Source organism: Balaenoptera acutorostrata, chromosome 1, assembly GCF_949987535.1.
Source record: "Balaenoptera acutorostrata chromosome 1, mBalAcu1.1, whole genome shotgun sequence".
Classification (NCBI taxonomy): domain Eukaryota; kingdom Metazoa; phylum Chordata; class Mammalia; order Artiodactyla; family Balaenopteridae; genus Balaenoptera; species Balaenoptera acutorostrata.
The window spans coordinates 111,937,708-111,954,491 of record NC_080064.1 but is presented as its reverse complement, the minus strand read 5'-3'; the positions used below and the strand labels follow the sequence as shown (position 1 = coordinate 111,954,491).

Genomic DNA, 16,784 nt, shown 5'->3' with positions numbered 1-16,784 from the left:
GTATATATGTACCACATCTTCTTTATCCATTCATCAGTCAATGGGCATTTAGGTTGCTTCCATGACCTGGCTATTGTAAATAGTGCTGCAATGAACATTGGGGTGCATGTGTCTTTTTGAATTATGGTTTTCTCTGGGTATATGCCCAGGAGTGGGATTGCTGGGTCATATGGTAATTCTATTTTTAGTTTTTTAAGGAACCTCCATATGGTTCTCCATAGTGGCTGTATCAATTTACATTCCCACCGACAGTGCAAAAGGTTCCCTTTTTTCCACACCCTCTCCAGGAATTGTTGTTTGTAGATTTTCTGATGATGCCCATTCTAACTGGTGTGAGGTGATACCTCATTGTAGTTTTGATTTGCATTTCTCTAATAATTATTGATGTTGAGCAGCTTTTCATGTGCTTCTTGGCCATCTTTATGTCTTCTTTGGAGAAATGTCTATTTAGCTCTTCTGCCCATGTTTGGATATGGTATTTTGTTTCTTTAATATTGAGCTGCATGAGCTGATTACATACTTTGGAGATTAATTATTTGTCCATTGATTCATTTTCAAATATATTCTCCCATTCTGAGGGTTGTCTTTTCGTCTTGTTTATGGTTTCCTTTGTTGTGCAAGAGCTTTGAAATTTCATTAGGTCCCATTTGTTTATTTTTGTTTTTATTTCCATTACTCTAGGAGGTGGATCAAAAAAGATCTTGCTGTGATTTATGTCAAAAAGTGTTCTTCCTATGCTTTCCTCTAAGAGTTTTATAGTGTCCGGTCTTACATTTAGGTCTCTATTCCATTTTGAGTTTATTTTTGTGTATGGTGTTAGGGAGTGTTCTAATTTCATTCTTTTACATGTAGCTGTCCAGTTTTCCCAGCATCACTTATTGAAGAGACTGTCTTTTCTCCATTGTATATCCTTGCCTCCTTTGTCATAGATTAGTTGACCATAGGTGTGTGGGTTTATCTCTGGGCTTTCGATCTTGTTCCATTGATCTATGTTTCTGTTTTTGTGCCAGTACCATATTGTCTTGATTACTGTAGCTTTGTAATATAGTCTGAAGTCAGGGAGTCTGATTCCTCCCACTCTGTTTTTTTCCCCTCAAGACTGCTTTGGCTATTCGGGGTCATTTTTGTTTCCTACAAATTTTAAGATTGTTTGTTCTAGTTCCGTAAAAAATGCCATTGGTAATTTGATAGAGATTGCATTGAATCTGTAGATTGCTTTGGGTAGTATAGTCATTTTCACAATATTGATCCTTCCAATCCAAGAACATGGTATATCTCTCCATCTGTTGGTATCATCTTTAATTTCTTTCATCAGTGTCTTATAGTTTTCTGCATACAGGTCTTTTGTCTCCCTAGGTAGGTTTATTCCTAGGTATTTTATTCTTTTTGTTGCAATGGTAAATGGGAGTGTTACCTTAATTTCTCTTTCAGAAATTTTCATCATTAGTGTATAGGGATGCAAGAGATTTCTGTGCATTAATTTTGTATCCTGCAACTTTACCAAATTCATTGATCAGCTGTAGTAGTTTTCTGGTGGCATTTTTAGGATTCTCTATGTATAGTATCATGTCATCTGCAAACAGTGACAGTTTTGTTTCTGCTTTTCCAATTTGTATTCCTTTTATTTCTTTTTCTTCTCTGATTGTTGTGGCTAGGACTTCCAAAACTATGTTGGATAATAGGCGTGAGAGTGGACATCCTTGTCTCGTTCCTGATCTTAGAGGAAATGGTTTCAGTTTCTCACCTTTGGGAATGATATTTTCTGTGGGTTTGTCGTATATGGCCTTTATTATGTTGAGGTAGGTTCCCTCCATGTCCACTTTTTGGAGAGTTTTTATCATAAATGGGTGTTGAATTTTGTCAAAAGCTTTTTCTGCATCTCTTGAAATGAACATATTGTCTTTATTCTTCAATTTGTTAATATGGTGTATTGCATTGACTGATTTTCACATATTGAAGAATCCTTGCATCCCTGGGATAAATCCCACTTGATCATGGTGTATGATCCTTTTAATTTGTTGTTGGATTGTGTTTGCTAGTATTTTGTTGAGGATTTTTGCATCTATATTCATCAGTGATATTGGCCTGTAATTTTCTTTTTTTGTAGTACCTTTGTCTGGTTTTGGAATCAGGGTGATGGTGGCCTCATAGAATGAGTTTGGAAGTGTCCCTTCCTCTGCAATTTTTGGGAAGAGTTTGAGAAGGATAGGTGTTAGCTCTTCTCTAAATGTTTGATAGAATTCACCTGTGAAGCCATCTGGTCCTGGACTTTTCTTATTTGGAAGTTTTTAAGTCACAGTTTCAATTTCATAACTTGTGATTGGTCTGTTCATATTTTCTGTTTCTTCCTGGTTCAGTCTTGGAAGGTTATACCTTTCTAAGAATTTTTCAATTTCTTCCAGGTTGTCCATTTTATTGGCCTAGAGTTGCTTGTAGTAGTCTCTTAGGATGCTTTGTACTTCTGCGATTTCTGTTGTAACTTCTCCTTTTTCATTTCTAATTTTATTGATTTGAGTACTCTCCCTCTTTTTCTTGATGAGTCTGGCTAATGGTTTATCAATTTTGTTTATCTTCTCAAGGAACCAGCTTTTAATTTTATTGATCTTTGCTATTGTTTTGCTTGTTTCTATTTCATTTATTACTGCTCTGAACTTCATGATTTCTTTCCTTCTGCTAACTTTGGGTTTTGTTTGTTCTTCTTTCTCTAGTTCCTTTAGGTGTAAAGTTAGATTGTTTATTTGAGATTTTTCTTGTTTCTTGAGGTAGGCTTGTGTAGCTATATACTTCCCTCTTATAACCGCTTTTGCTGCATCCCATAGGTTTTGGATCATCGTGTTTTCATTGTCATTTGTCTTCAGGTATTTTTTAATTTCTTCTTTGATTTCTTTAGTGATCTCTTGGTTATTTAGTAATGTTGCATTTAGCCTCCATGTGTTTGTGTGTTTTACTTTTTTTCACCTGTAATTCATTTCTAATCTCATACCATTGTGTTCAGAAAAGATGCTTGATATGATTTCAATTTTCTTAAATTTACTGAGGCTTGATTGTGACCCAAGATGTGATCTATCCTGGAGAATGTTCCATGCGAACTTGAGAACAAAATATAATCTGCTGTTTTTGGATGGAATGTCCTATAAACATCAATTAAATGTATGTGGTCTCTTGTGTCATTTAAAGCTTCTGTTTCCTTATTTATTTTCATTTTGGATGATCTGCCCGTTGGTGTAAGTGAGGTGTTAATATCCCCCACTATTATTTTGTTACTGTTGATTTCCCCTTTTTTAGCTGTTAGCAGTTGCCTTATGTATTCAGGCGCTCCTATGTTGAGTGCATATATATTTATAATTGTTATATCTTCCTCTTGGATTGATCCCTTGATCATTATGTAGTGTCCTTCCTTGTCTCTTGTAACGTTCTTTATTTTAAAGTCTATTTTGAGAGAGGATGAGTTGGCAGAAGAGCAAGACGTGGAGATCACTTTTCTCCCCACAGATAAATCAGAAATACAGCTACACGTGGAACTGATCCTATAGAACACCCTCTGAACCCTGGCAGAAGACTTTAGACCTCTCAAAAAGCAAGAAACTCCTCACGTACCTGGGTAGGGTAAAATAAAAAAAAAAAAAAACAGAGACAAAAGAATAGGGATGGAACCTGTAACAGTGGGAGGGAACTGTGAAGGAGGAAAGGTTTCCACACACTAGGAAGCCCTTTTGTGGGTGGACACTGTGGGTGGCGGAGGGTGGAAGCTTTGGAACCATGGAGGAGAGCACAGCAACAGGTGTGCGGAGGGCAAAGCGGAGAGATTCCCGCACAGAGGAGTGGTGCCGACCAGCACTCACCAGCCCGAGAGGCTTGTCTGCTCACCAGCTGGGGCAGGCGGGGCCTTGGAGCTAAAGCTCGGGCTTCAGTTGGATGGCAGGGAGAGGACTGGGGTTGGCTGCGTGAACACAGCCTGAAGGGGTTAGTGCACCACAGCTAGCCGGGAGGGAGTCTGGGAAAAAGTCTGGAGCTGCGGAAGAGAGAAGAGACTTTTTCTTCCCTCTTTCTTTCCTGGTGCGCAAGGAGAGTGGATTAAGAGTGCTGCTTAAAGGAGCTCCAGAGATGGGCACGAGCCCCAGCTATCAGCGTGGACCCCAGAGACGGGCATGAGATGCTAAGGCTGCTGCTGCCACCACCAAGAAGCCTGTGTGCAAGCACAGGTCACCATCCACACCGCCCCTCCTGGGAGCCTGTGCAGCCCGCCACTGCCAGGGTCCAGTGATCCAGGGACAACTTCCACAGGAGAATGCATGGCGCTCCTCAGGCTGCTGCAACGTCATGGTGACCTCTGCCGCTACAGGCTCACCCAGCATCCGTACCGATCCATCCCCCAGCCTGAGTGAGCCAGAGACCCCGAAGCAGCTACTCCTTTAACCCTGTCCTGTCTGAGCGAAGAACAGACGCCCTCAGGCGACCTACACACAGAGGCTGGGCCAAATCCAAAGCTGAACCCAGGGAGCTGTGAGAAAAAAGAAGACAAAGGGAAATTTCTCCCAGCAGCTTCAGAAGCAGTGGATTAAATCTGCACAATAAGCTTGATGTACCCTGCATCTGTAGAATACCTGAATAGACAATGAATCATCTGAAATTGAGGAGGTGGATTTTGGGAGCAAGACATATTATTTTTTCCCCTTTTCCTCTTTTTGTGAGTGTGTATGTGAATGCTTCTGTGTGAGATTTTGTCTGTATAGCTTTGCTTTCACCATTTGTCCTAGGGGTCTGTCTGTCCATTTTTTTGTTTGTTTTTTTTTACTTAAAAATTTTTTTTTCGTAATAATTATTTTTTATTTTAATAACTTCTATTTTATCTTACTTTATTTTATTTTAATTTATTTTATCCTCTTTCTTTCTTTCTTTTTTTCTATTTTTTCTCCCTTTTATTTTGAGCCGTGTGGATGAAAGGATCTTGGTGCTCCAGCTAGGCATCAGGGCTGTGCCTCTGAGGTGGGAGAGCCAAATTCCGGACACTGGTACACAAGAGACCTCCCATCCCCATGTAATACCAAATGGCGAAAATCTCCCAGAGATCTCCATCTCAACACAAAGACCCAGCTCCACTCAACGACCAGCAAGCTACAGTACTGGACACCCTATGCCAAACAACAAGCAAGACAGGAACATAGCCACATCCATTAGCAGAGAGGCTGCCTAAAATCATAATAAGGCCACAGACACCCCAAAGCACACCACCAGACGTGGACGTGCCCACCAGAAAGACAAGATCCAGCCTCATCCACCAGAACACAGGCACTAGTCCCCTCCACCAGGAAGCCTACACAACCCACTGAACCAACCTTAGCCACTGGGGATAGACACCAAAAACAATGGGAACAACGAACCTGCAGCCTGCGAAAAGGAGACCCCAAACACAGTAAGTTAAGCAAAATGAGAAGACAGAAAAACACACAGCAGATGAAGGAGCAAGGTAAAAACCCAACAGACCTAACAAATGAAGAGGAAATAGGCAGTCTACCTGAAAAAGAATTCAGAATAATGATAGTAAAGGCGATCCAAAATCTTGGAAATAGAATGGAAAAAATAAAAGAAACGTTTAACAAGGACCTAGAAGAACTAAAGAGCAAACAAACAGAGATGAACAACACAATAAATGAAATTAAAAATTCTCTAGAAGGTATCAAGAGCAAAAAATCTGAGGCAGAAGAACGGATAAGTGACATGGAAGATAAAATAGTGGAAATAACTACTGCAAAGCAGAATAAAGAAAAAAGAATGAAAAGAACCGAGGACAGTCACAGAGACCTCTGGGACAACATTAAACGCACCATCATTTGAATTATAGGGCTTCCAGAAGAAGAAGAGAAAAAGAATGGGAATGAGAAAGTATTTGAATAGACTATAGTTGAAAACTTCCCTAATACGGGAAAGGAAATAGTTAATCAAGTCCTGGGAACACAGAGCGTCCCATACAGGATAAATCCAAGGAGAAACACCTGAAGACATATATTAATAAGACTATCAAAAATTAAATATAAAGAAAACATATTAAAAGCAGCAAGAGAAAAACAACAAATAACACACAAGGGAATCCCCATAAGGTTAACAGCTGATCTCTCAGCAGAAACTCTGCAAGCCAGAAGGGAGTGGCAGGACATATGTAAAGTGATGAAGGAGAAAAACCTACAACCAAGATTACTCTACCTGGCAAGGATCTCATTCAGATTTGATGGAGGAATTAAAACCTTTACAGACAAGCAAAAGCTGAGAGAGTTCAGCACCACCAAACCAGCTCTACAACAAATGCTAAAGGAACTTCTCTAGGCAAGAAACACAAGAGAAGGAAAACACCTACAATAACACACCCAAAACATTTAAGAAAATGGGAATAGGAACATACACATCGATAATTACCTTAAATGTAAATGGATAAATGCTCCCACCAATAGACACAGACTGGCTGAATGGATACAAAACAAGACCCATATATATGCTGTCTATAAGAGACCCACTTCAGACTTAGGGACACATACAGACTGAAAGTGAGGGGATGGAAAAAGATATTCCATGCAAATGGAAATCAAAAGAAAGCTGCAGTAGCAATTCTCATATCAGAAAAAATAGGCTTTAAAATAAAGACTATTACAAGAGACAAAGAAAGACACTATGTAATGATCAAGGGATCGATTCAAGAAGAAGATATAACAATTGTAAATATTTATGCACCCAACATAGGAGCACTTCAATATATAAGGCAAATACTAACAGCCATAAAAGAGGAAATCAACAGTAACACAATCATAGTAGGAGAGTTTAACACCCCACTTTCACCAATGGACAGATCAACCAAAATGAAAATAAATAAGGAAACACAAGCTTTAATTGATACATTAAACAAGATGGACTTAATTGATATTTATAGGACATTCCATCCAAAAACAACAGAATACACATTCTTCTCTAGGGCTCATGGAACACTCTCCAGGATAGATCATATCTTGGGTCACAAATCAAGCCTTGGTAAATTTAAGAAAATTGAAATCATATCAAGTATCTTTTTGGACCACAACACTATGAGACTAGATATCAATTATACGAAAAGATCTGTAAAAAATTCGAAAACATGGAGGTTAAACAATACACTACTTAATAACGAAGTGATCACTGAAGAAATCAAAGGGGAAATCAAAAAGTACCTAGAAAAAAATGACAATGGAGACACGACGACCCAAAACCTATGGGATGCAGCAAAAGCAGTTTTATGAGGGTAGTTTATAGCAATACAATCCTACCTTAAGAAACAGGAAACATCTCAAATAAACAACCTAACTTTGCACCTAAAGCAATTAGAGAAAGAAGAACAAAAAACCCCAAAGTTAGCAGAAGGAAAGAAATCATAAAGATCAGATCAGAAATAAATGAAAAAGAAATGAAGGAAATGATAGCAAAGATCAATAAAACTAAAAGCTGGTTCTTTGAAAAGATAAACTAAATTGATAAACCATTAACCAGACTCATCAAGAAAAAAAGGGAGAAGACTCAAATCAATAGAATTAGAAATGAAAAAGGAGAAGTAACAACTGACACTGCAGAAATACAAAGGATCATGAGAGATTACTACAAGCAACTCTATGCCAATAAAATGGACAACCTGGAAGAAATGGACAGATTCTTAGAAATGCACAATGTTCCAAGACTGAACCAGGAAGAAATAGAAAATATGGACAGACCTCTCACAAGAACTGAGATTGAAACTGTGATTAAAAATCTTCCAACAAAGAAAAGCCCAGGACCAGATGGATTCACAGGAGAATTCTGTGAAACATTTAGAGAAGAGCTAACACCTATCCTTCTCAAACTCTTCCAAAATATAGCAGAGGGAGGCACACTCCCAAAGTCATTCTATGAGGCCACCATCACCCTGATACTAAAACCAGACAAAGATGTCACAAAGAAGGAAAACTATAGGCCAATATCAGTGATGAACATAGATGCAAAAATCCTCAACAAAATACTAGCAAACAGAATCCAACAGCACATGAAAAGGATCATACACCATGATCAAATGGGGTTTATTCCAGGAATGCAAGGATTCTTCAATATACGCAAATCAATCAACGTGATACACCATATTAACAAATTGAAGGAGAAAAACCATATGATCATCTCAATATATGCAGAGAAAGCTTTTGACAAAATTCAACACCCATTTATGATAAAAACTCTGCAGGAAGTAGGCATAGAGGGAACTTTCCTCAACGTAATAAAGGCCATATATAACAAACCCACAGCCAACATTGTCCTCAGTGGTGAAAAACTGAAACCATTTCCACTAAGATCAGGAACAAGACAACGTTGCCCACTCTCACCACTATTATTCAACATAGTTTTGGAAGTGTTAGCCACAGCCATCAGAGAAGAAAAAGAAATAAAAGGAATCCAAATCGGAAAAGAAGAAGTAAAGCTGTCACCGTTTGCAGATGACATGATACTCTACAAAGAGAATACTAAAGATGCTACCAGAAAACTACTAAAGCTAATCAATGAATGTGGTAAAGTAGAAAGATACAAAATTAATGCACAGAAGTCTCTTGCATTCCTATACACTAATGATTCAATATCTGAAAGTGAAATTAAGAAAACACTCCCATGTTCCATTGCAACAAAAAGAATAAAATATCTAGGAGTAAACCTACTTAAGGAGACAAAAGACCTGTATGCAGAAAATTATAAGACACTGATGAAAGAAATTAAAGATGATACAAATAGATGGAGAGATATACCATGTTCTTGGATTGGAAGAATCAACATTGTGAAAATGACGCTACTACCCAAAGCAATCTACAGATTCAATGCAATCCCTATCAAAGTACCACTGGCATTTTTCACAGAACTAGGACAAAAAATTTCACAATTTGTATGGAAACACAAAAGACCCCAAACAACCAAAGCAATCTTGAGAATGAAAAATGAAGATGGAGGAATCAGGCTCCCTGACTTCAGACTATACTACAAAGCTATAGCAATCAAGATAGTATGGTACTGGCACAGAAACAGAAATATAGATAAATGGAACAGGATAGAAAGCCCAGAGATAAACCAATGCACATATGGTCCCCTTATCTTTGATAAAGGAGGCAAGCATATACAGCGGAGAAAAGACAGCTTCTTCAATAAGTGGTGCTGGGACAAGTGGACAGGTACATGTAAAAGTATGAAATTAGAACACTCCCTAACACCATACACAAAAATAAACTTAAAATGGATTAAAGACATAAACGTAAGGTCAGACACTATCAAACTCTTAGATGAAAACATAGGCAGAACACTCTATGACATAAATCACAGCAAGATCCTTGTGACCCAGTACCTAAAGAAATGGAAATAAAAACACAAATAACAAATGGGACCTAATGAAACTTCAAAGCTTTTGCACAGCAAAGGAAACCATAAACAAGACCAAAAGACAACCCTCAGATTGGGAGAAAATATTTGCAAATGAAGCAACTGACAAAGGATTAATCTCCAAGATTTACAAGCAGCTCATGCAGCTCAATATCAAAAAAGCAAACAACGCAATCCAAAAATGGGCAGAAGACCTAAATAGACATTTCTCCAAAGAAGATATACAGATTGCCAACAGACACATGAAAGAATGCTCAACATCATTAATCATTAGAGAAATGCAAATCAAAACTACAAATGAAATATTATCTCACACCGGTCAGAATGGCCATCATCAAAAAATCTAGAAACAATAAATCCTGGAGAGGGTGTGGAGAAAAGGCAACACTCTTGCACTGTTGGTGAGAATGTAAATTGATACAGCCACTATGGAGAACAGTATGGAGGTTCCTTAGAAATCTAAAACTAGATCTACCATATGACCCAGGAATCCCACTACTGGGCATATACCCTGAGAAAACCATAATTCAAAACAATAATGTACCAAAATGTTCATTGCAGCTCTATTTACAATAGCCAGGACATGGAATCAACCTAAGTGTCCATCATTGGATGAATGGATAAAGAAGATGTGGCACATATATAAAGTGGAATATTACTCAGCCATAAAAAGAAACGAAATGGAGGTATTTGTAGTGAGGTGGCTGGAGTTAGAGTCTGTCATACAGAGTGAAGTAAGTCAGAAAGGAAAAAACAAATACAGTATGCTAACATATATATATGGGATCTAAGGGGAAAAAAAAGGTCATGAAGAACCTAGTGGCAAGACGGTAATAAAGACACAGACCTACTAGAGAAAGTACTTGAGGATATGGGGAGGGGGAAGGGGAAGTTGTGACAAAGTGAGAGAGTGCCATGGACATATATACACTACTAAACGTAAAATAGATAGCTAGTAGGAAGCAACCGCATAGCACAGGTAGATCAGCTCAGTGCTTTGTGAACACCTAGAGGGGTGGGATAGGGAGGGTGGGAGGGAGGGAGAGGCAAGAGGGAAGAGATATGGGAACATATGTATATGTATAACTAATTCACTTTGTTATAATCAGAAAGGAACACACCATTGTAAAGCAATTATACTCCAGTAAAGAAAACGAGAAAAAAAAAAAAACACGAGAAACTGTGTGAGGGATATATGAGAACTCTCTGTATTATCTTTGCAACATTTCTGTAAATCTAAAACTTGTTTAAAATAAAAAGTTTATTAAACAACCAAAATGAATTGGAGAAATTTTAAAAAATATTCTTTCGTGTCATTTTTCTTATAGTTATAATTCATAGTAAAACCCTCAGAAAGCTACAGAATGGAGACAGTAGTCTTCATTGCAGCATTTCATGTAGTTGATCTTGAGGAACTCTTGAGTGTTCAAGTTCACCACTGCGACCAATAAACTGACTGCTGCCTGACATGTTGGGGGCACCAGGCTTGCTGTGACTTTGGTGTTTTGACTATAATGATATGTGCCCTTTTTGAGAGATGTGTCCTCAGCGGGAATGACCCCAGGTATGAGCAAAGCTGGAGTACCTGACACTGCAATCCCATTTGAGCAGTTAATTCTCAAATGTTTTGATGACAGAAATCAGACATTTCTCTAAGGATTTATGTTTTAGATGTGATGTGAAACTATGGGGAGTAGTAACTGATCTGTTGAGTAGAGTTCCTTCTGTTTGTTCTCTGAAATACTCTATATGATCCATCTGGTGATGACATTGCTTGTAGACACCTTTCCTGAAGGTGGTCTAGTCATGGCTCTGTCCCTGGATGGTCATGGCCAATGGTAATCTGGGTTAAAAGCTTTTCCTTACTGACAGGAACAAAACAGTTCTGGGAACCCAACCTGTTTAACTGATGGAATGTGATGCTGGGTTGTCTCAGTGATCCTTCACTTTCTGGGGCATAGCTGGTGACTGTTTCATAGGTTTCAAGGGCTTCCTCTTTCTATTCCTCTCCTCCTCATTCTCCTCTTCTTCCTGCTTTCCCATTATAAAACCGTAGTCCGGAAAAGCTTCCTGATTATTTGGCCAAGAGAAGAAGGGCATTTAGCAACATCACTTTAAACTTTTAATTTGCAACTGGTCAGCTCTACTGACTGCAAGAATTTTAAAAATATGAAAGTACTAATCACGAAATGCATTGATATGAAAATGTACAAAATTGGACAGTTAGGAGTATACATCGGGGAGCAAAGGGTAATATGGCAGGTTGAGGGGACTGGAGGGTTGAAGGAGAAGATAGAAAACGAGCATGAAAATACATTTTTAAAGTTGCTGTCTTTTAAAGACCTAAAGCATATCTGGAAAGAGAAGAAGAAAGCAAAGAGATCAGCCTTAAGTTTGTAATTCACCTAGATTTCAGACCTTTAGTGCTCTGATCCTCTCTCCCCACCCCAAACCTACTCTCAGTCACTTATATGTGATGGTTTGAGTCTTAAATGGTATCTTCCATTTCTTTTTGGTTTCACACAATTTAAATCTGATATTTTTGGTGGAATAAAAAATATTAATTTTTCTGATAAAGGAATTTTAAGCATATGACAGCAGTCTAGGGGAGTGTTGGGTTCAGGTGAGATAGGACATCCTGATTCTATTAAAAATGTGTTACCACGTTCTACAGTAACATGAAGCCTGTGCTGAAAATTTTTTCTAAATGAGACAGGGCAGCTCACCAACCATGACCCATAAAGAAAAGTTTCAGTGCCCAAGGGGACAGAGGATAGTTCAGGTCCAGGACTGAAAAGGCAGAAATGAAATCTTTTGCCAGGGTTGGAGAACATACTAGGGCATTGTTTCCTGAACTTCAGTTATTCCTTAAGGCTCATTATATTGGTTATAATTACACACCACAAGTATCATGTAATATTAATATTTTTTACTTTAAAATCACTTTAAACTAACTTTTTGATTGTTTAATTTAATTGGCCTTAGGGAATCAAGTGCATGATATACCAGAAGAAATATTCAATTTACATATATATATATGTATATATACATATATATAAGAATAGTGAGAGACACACACACACACAACGAGAGAGAGAGAGAGAGAAGAGATAGAGAAAGAGACAAATAGAGAAAGAGAGATTAGGAAGGCTGGAAAGTCCAAAATATGCCGGGCCAACCCTAGCTGGAAGGCCATCAGGCAGGGGAATTGTCTCTTGCTTGGATGGGGGAGGGGTCAGACTTTTCTTCCATTCAACTGACTATATGAGGCATACCCACTTACAGAGGGCAAACTCCTTTACTCAGGGCACTGATTTAAATATTACTCTCATCCAAAAACATCCTTAGAGAAAAAGCCCGAATAAAGATTGACCAATTACTTGAGCAACCTGTTCCATTCAAGTTGACCCATAAAAAATATCAAAAATTCCTTCCGGCTCATGGACAAATTGTATGAAGAAAGTATAGCACAAAATAGGTTAATTTCTCTTATATTCCACTGTGATCAATATGGAAGAATCTAAAGATAGGTTAAAATTATAATAAAATTATTATTAATGATTAAGAAGTTTTGTATGAATGACAATTAACATCAATGACCGAATTATTAATAAAGTGATTTTAACTATCTCTTGAATTTAATTCTAGATGTGATGTGAAACAACGTGTTTAAATAATTCATAAATAATAAATAGATATAAAATTAGTTATTTGAATGGCATTGCATATTAGATAGGGTTTTCCAATGATTTCAAAGGGACAGGAAGCCAGAAAATTTAAACACTCCTGTGAGCTTTCTTCAAAAGTTGAAGAATCCAAAGAGGTCCTTTGGGGGAAATTAGGTAAGAGCAGGTGGGATGTCACGTTTGGGAGGTATGAGTAAAAGGCTTGGTTTCTATTGTAAGTCTAGGTTCTGATCTGCCAGCTAATTGGAATTATGGTAGGTGATGCTACGCTCCTAGTGAATTCCTTGTGGCCGGAAGTGAAACAGATTTATAAAGTTCATAGGAATCTGACTGTTGGATGTTCTTAATCTGAAGGAGCAAAGCAGTGAAAGGAGGACCCTAGAGGTCACCACTTTACTAAACGTATCTAAGTATCATGACGGGAAGTCATCTGAGATCATCTGCAAACTTCCCTCAGTCCATTTTAGAAGAGGAGAAGAGATTTCACTTAGCAAGCTGTGGATCAGGTGAAATGTATTGTAAGAAGGACTTGAGGTAAAGAGAAAGGTGTCACCAGGTAGGCAGGCCATTTTCAAACCAGTATGTACAACAAAATGGCCACCAGTTCAAGTGCAACTAGGTAATCAGTTTTAGAAGTCAAAGAAGGTGAAAGATAGAAAAGTGTCATCTTCCCCAATCAAGAAAGGGAACACTTGCCTACAAGTTAGAGAACCCCCGAAATTCTCCCACTGCCATACACCACTGAAACGCAGAGCTAAGGCAGGGACTCTGTGAGTCATGAGAACATAATCTAGTGAGGAGATCCTGGCGCAGGACATTTCCTGTTTTCAGAGTCCCTGCCAAGCCAGTTATGGATAGATTTGCATTTGGGTTGGGAAATGACTGCACGAGGCCAGTTTGGACAGCTCCACTTCCACTTGGGTGGGGCAGCAAGCTCCAATAAAAAGGTCCTCTGCTGCACGACAGCTATCCTCCTGCTACTCGAGTTCCGATTGACATTGGAGAACTTGGTGAGTCTGATTCTTCAGTTCAAATTAGTTCTTGGGCCCCCGAATGTTGTCTTTATGCTGGAGACAGCAGATTTCATGGGTCCAAAGTTATGACCATGGGTATAATGCTACTTATTGGATGGGAACTTGGAATATGGGCACAATGTTATATTGCATTTAGTAGATTTCTGATACCTAGATTGAATTCCTCTATTGAAAAAGAAATTAATGGGAAATTTTGACCTGAAGGGATAAAGAGTAAAGGATTTACCTTTTTCTATAGCTTTTTCTTGGACCTCTGCTGTGATTTCAGAGGCATTTATCTTAGAAGTTGTGAGACTCTTACATTCATCCTGATTGCCCTTTGCTCTGTACAAAGTCATCCTGTAAGGTCCTCATGAGAGAAAATGGTGATAGAAATTGCTTGTGAGAGTGTCCAGGATTTTAGAACTTGTGATAGCGTTTTTTTAAGATGTTGTTTTCATAGAGAAAGAAAGAAAGAAAGAAAGAAAGAAAGAAAGAAACAAAACTGAAAACATCGCTTGTTTCTTTAAAACAAAGATATTTTCTTTGGAAAAGTTGTATGAGAAAAGAGAAGGTTTTCTCTGGGCTGATGAATAGATTTGTTAAAGAACGAGTGGGATGTCAGAAATTCATTAAAAGGTATTAAAGCGATTAAAACACATGCTTAGAGATTGGAGAGATACTGTCTCTTTGTGTTACACAAGTTTTTGCTCTTCTCTGTGTAGGGATTCCTTCCTGTGAACACAGTCTTATACTGTCTTTCAGAAATTAAGACTCCAGAAAGATGTCTTCTCAAGAGCAGCAGTGCAAGCAGAAGTGCAAGACACCTCCAGTGTGTGTAACTAAGTGCCCTGATCCTTGCTCACCTAAGAAGGATTCAGACCCTTGCCCACCTCAGCCGTGCCAGCAGAAATGCCCTCCTGTGACACCTACCCAGCAATGCCAGCAGAAGTGCCCACCCAAGAACAAGTAACAGTTTCAGCTTTTATCTCCATCTGGAAAGGATAAGGACAACCGGCTCACCTAGTTCCACAGCTCCACCTTCATCTTCTCTTCCAAGTCTATCATGGATACAGAAGAAACTTTCCACCCTTCAGCCTGCAGTATGCATGTGGTGATTCCTGATGGTCACTGGTTTCCTATCTGAGTCTTCTATGCCACTTCCCACTGGGAGGTACCCGAGAAAACATCGCAGAGCCTCAGAAGGAAGAGCAGCAGCTCACCTCCTGGGCACCCTTTAAGGATTCTCTCACTGTCTTCTGTGTCTGTCTGTCACCTGGGCAGTGGTTTCTACCAGATGAGCAATTGTTACTTATCCTTCATTTCCTGAATAAGATACAATTCTTTTGTGTGATGGCAAAATTATTTTCTTTCTTTTAAAACCTGCTTTCAGCAATATCATATCATAATTTTGGTTGATATCTATCCTTCTTCGATCAAAATTTCAGGTTCTCAGTACAAGTGTTATCTGAATTTTGAGTTATACCAATGATTATTTGTATATAATTTCAAATCCATGTTATTTTCTTAATTATTCTTTGATTGATTTGAGGAATGAATTATTTAAGTCCTCAGAAGTTCAATCCCTTTACTAAAATGTGGGGAAAACCACATTTACAGTGCCTACTTGCTTAGGCATAAAATTTACATGAATGTGTGTAATTCAGTTGCCACAATGCCAGGCACATAATTGGCACTTTCTGAGGGGGCCAATCATCATTGTCGCTGTCATCATCACCATCACCACCATCATCACCACCACCATGTTTGCTCTATCAGCAAAGTGGCTCAGACATACCTAGTACAGCAAAGAAGGAGATTCTTAAACTATATTACACTTTCATATTCTGTGTTCTTTTTCTTTTCCAATTTCACCGTATTTTTAATATTTTATGACATATCAAATGCTTTGGGATATTATTAGGATATTCTGTATAAAATTATAGTAGTTCTGAAACCATGGGTAGTACAAATAAAGGGAAGTTTAAAGAGTCCTTACCAGGCAAAGTGCTCCCTGCTTTCCATGTGCACAACACGTTCTTCTTACTGCAAAACTCAACAACCTCAGTGCCTTATTATTTTTCTTCACGTCTGAAATTACTTTCTTCATTGATTTGACCCCACTTTTTAGGTACACTGGGTTTTCCAATGTTTATCTAGATTTACAAAATGACTGTTGCTATGCAGCCTGTTTTCTAAGTGCGTAGCTTACAGGTCCAGTAAGCCGTGAAAAGGGATGTGTTCTTTAAGCATATGTCGTCTTGTGGTCCTAGAAGTAAAGGAGTCCAAGATGCTAGAACTGCAGAAGAAAAATGATGCCCAGATTACTGCTCAGCTCTCATCAGACTATGACATGAGTGAGAAGTCAACACTGATATTTGGGAGTTGTCTCTCCTGTAGCTAGTGTTATTTAACCTGACACAGAAATTAGTTCTTGGAGGTGGGATACTCCTGTAACAGATCTTCAAATTGTGGCATTGGCTTATGTGTCTGGAGGTGGTTGGCAAGGAATCTGATATTGGAAGCCATAAATATGGTGATACATTTTATTCAATGGCAAAATGTTTGTAGTAATGGTTGTCCATGGTATCCTGAGAGGCAAACCAAATGTTGGTCACTTGTTGACTTGACCAGGGTATTTCAATAGATGTATGTTCAGGAAAAAAATTCTGGTTGGCAGGTC

The 16,784-nt window shown here is 38.5% G+C and overlaps 1 protein-coding gene across 1 annotated transcript; it reads left to right on the top strand.

Moving 5' to 3' along the window:
* The first annotated feature begins 14,885 nt into the window (after positions 1-14,885).
* On the top strand, positions 14,886-15,074 carry LOC114238887 (small proline-rich protein 2E-like). Its single transcript, XM_028168602.1, has one exon. The coding sequence runs from the start codon at positions 14,886-14,888 to the stop codon at positions 15,072-15,074; it is 189 nt and encodes a 62-aa protein (XP_028024403.1).
* The last annotated feature ends 1,710 nt before the right edge of the window (positions 15,075-16,784 follow it).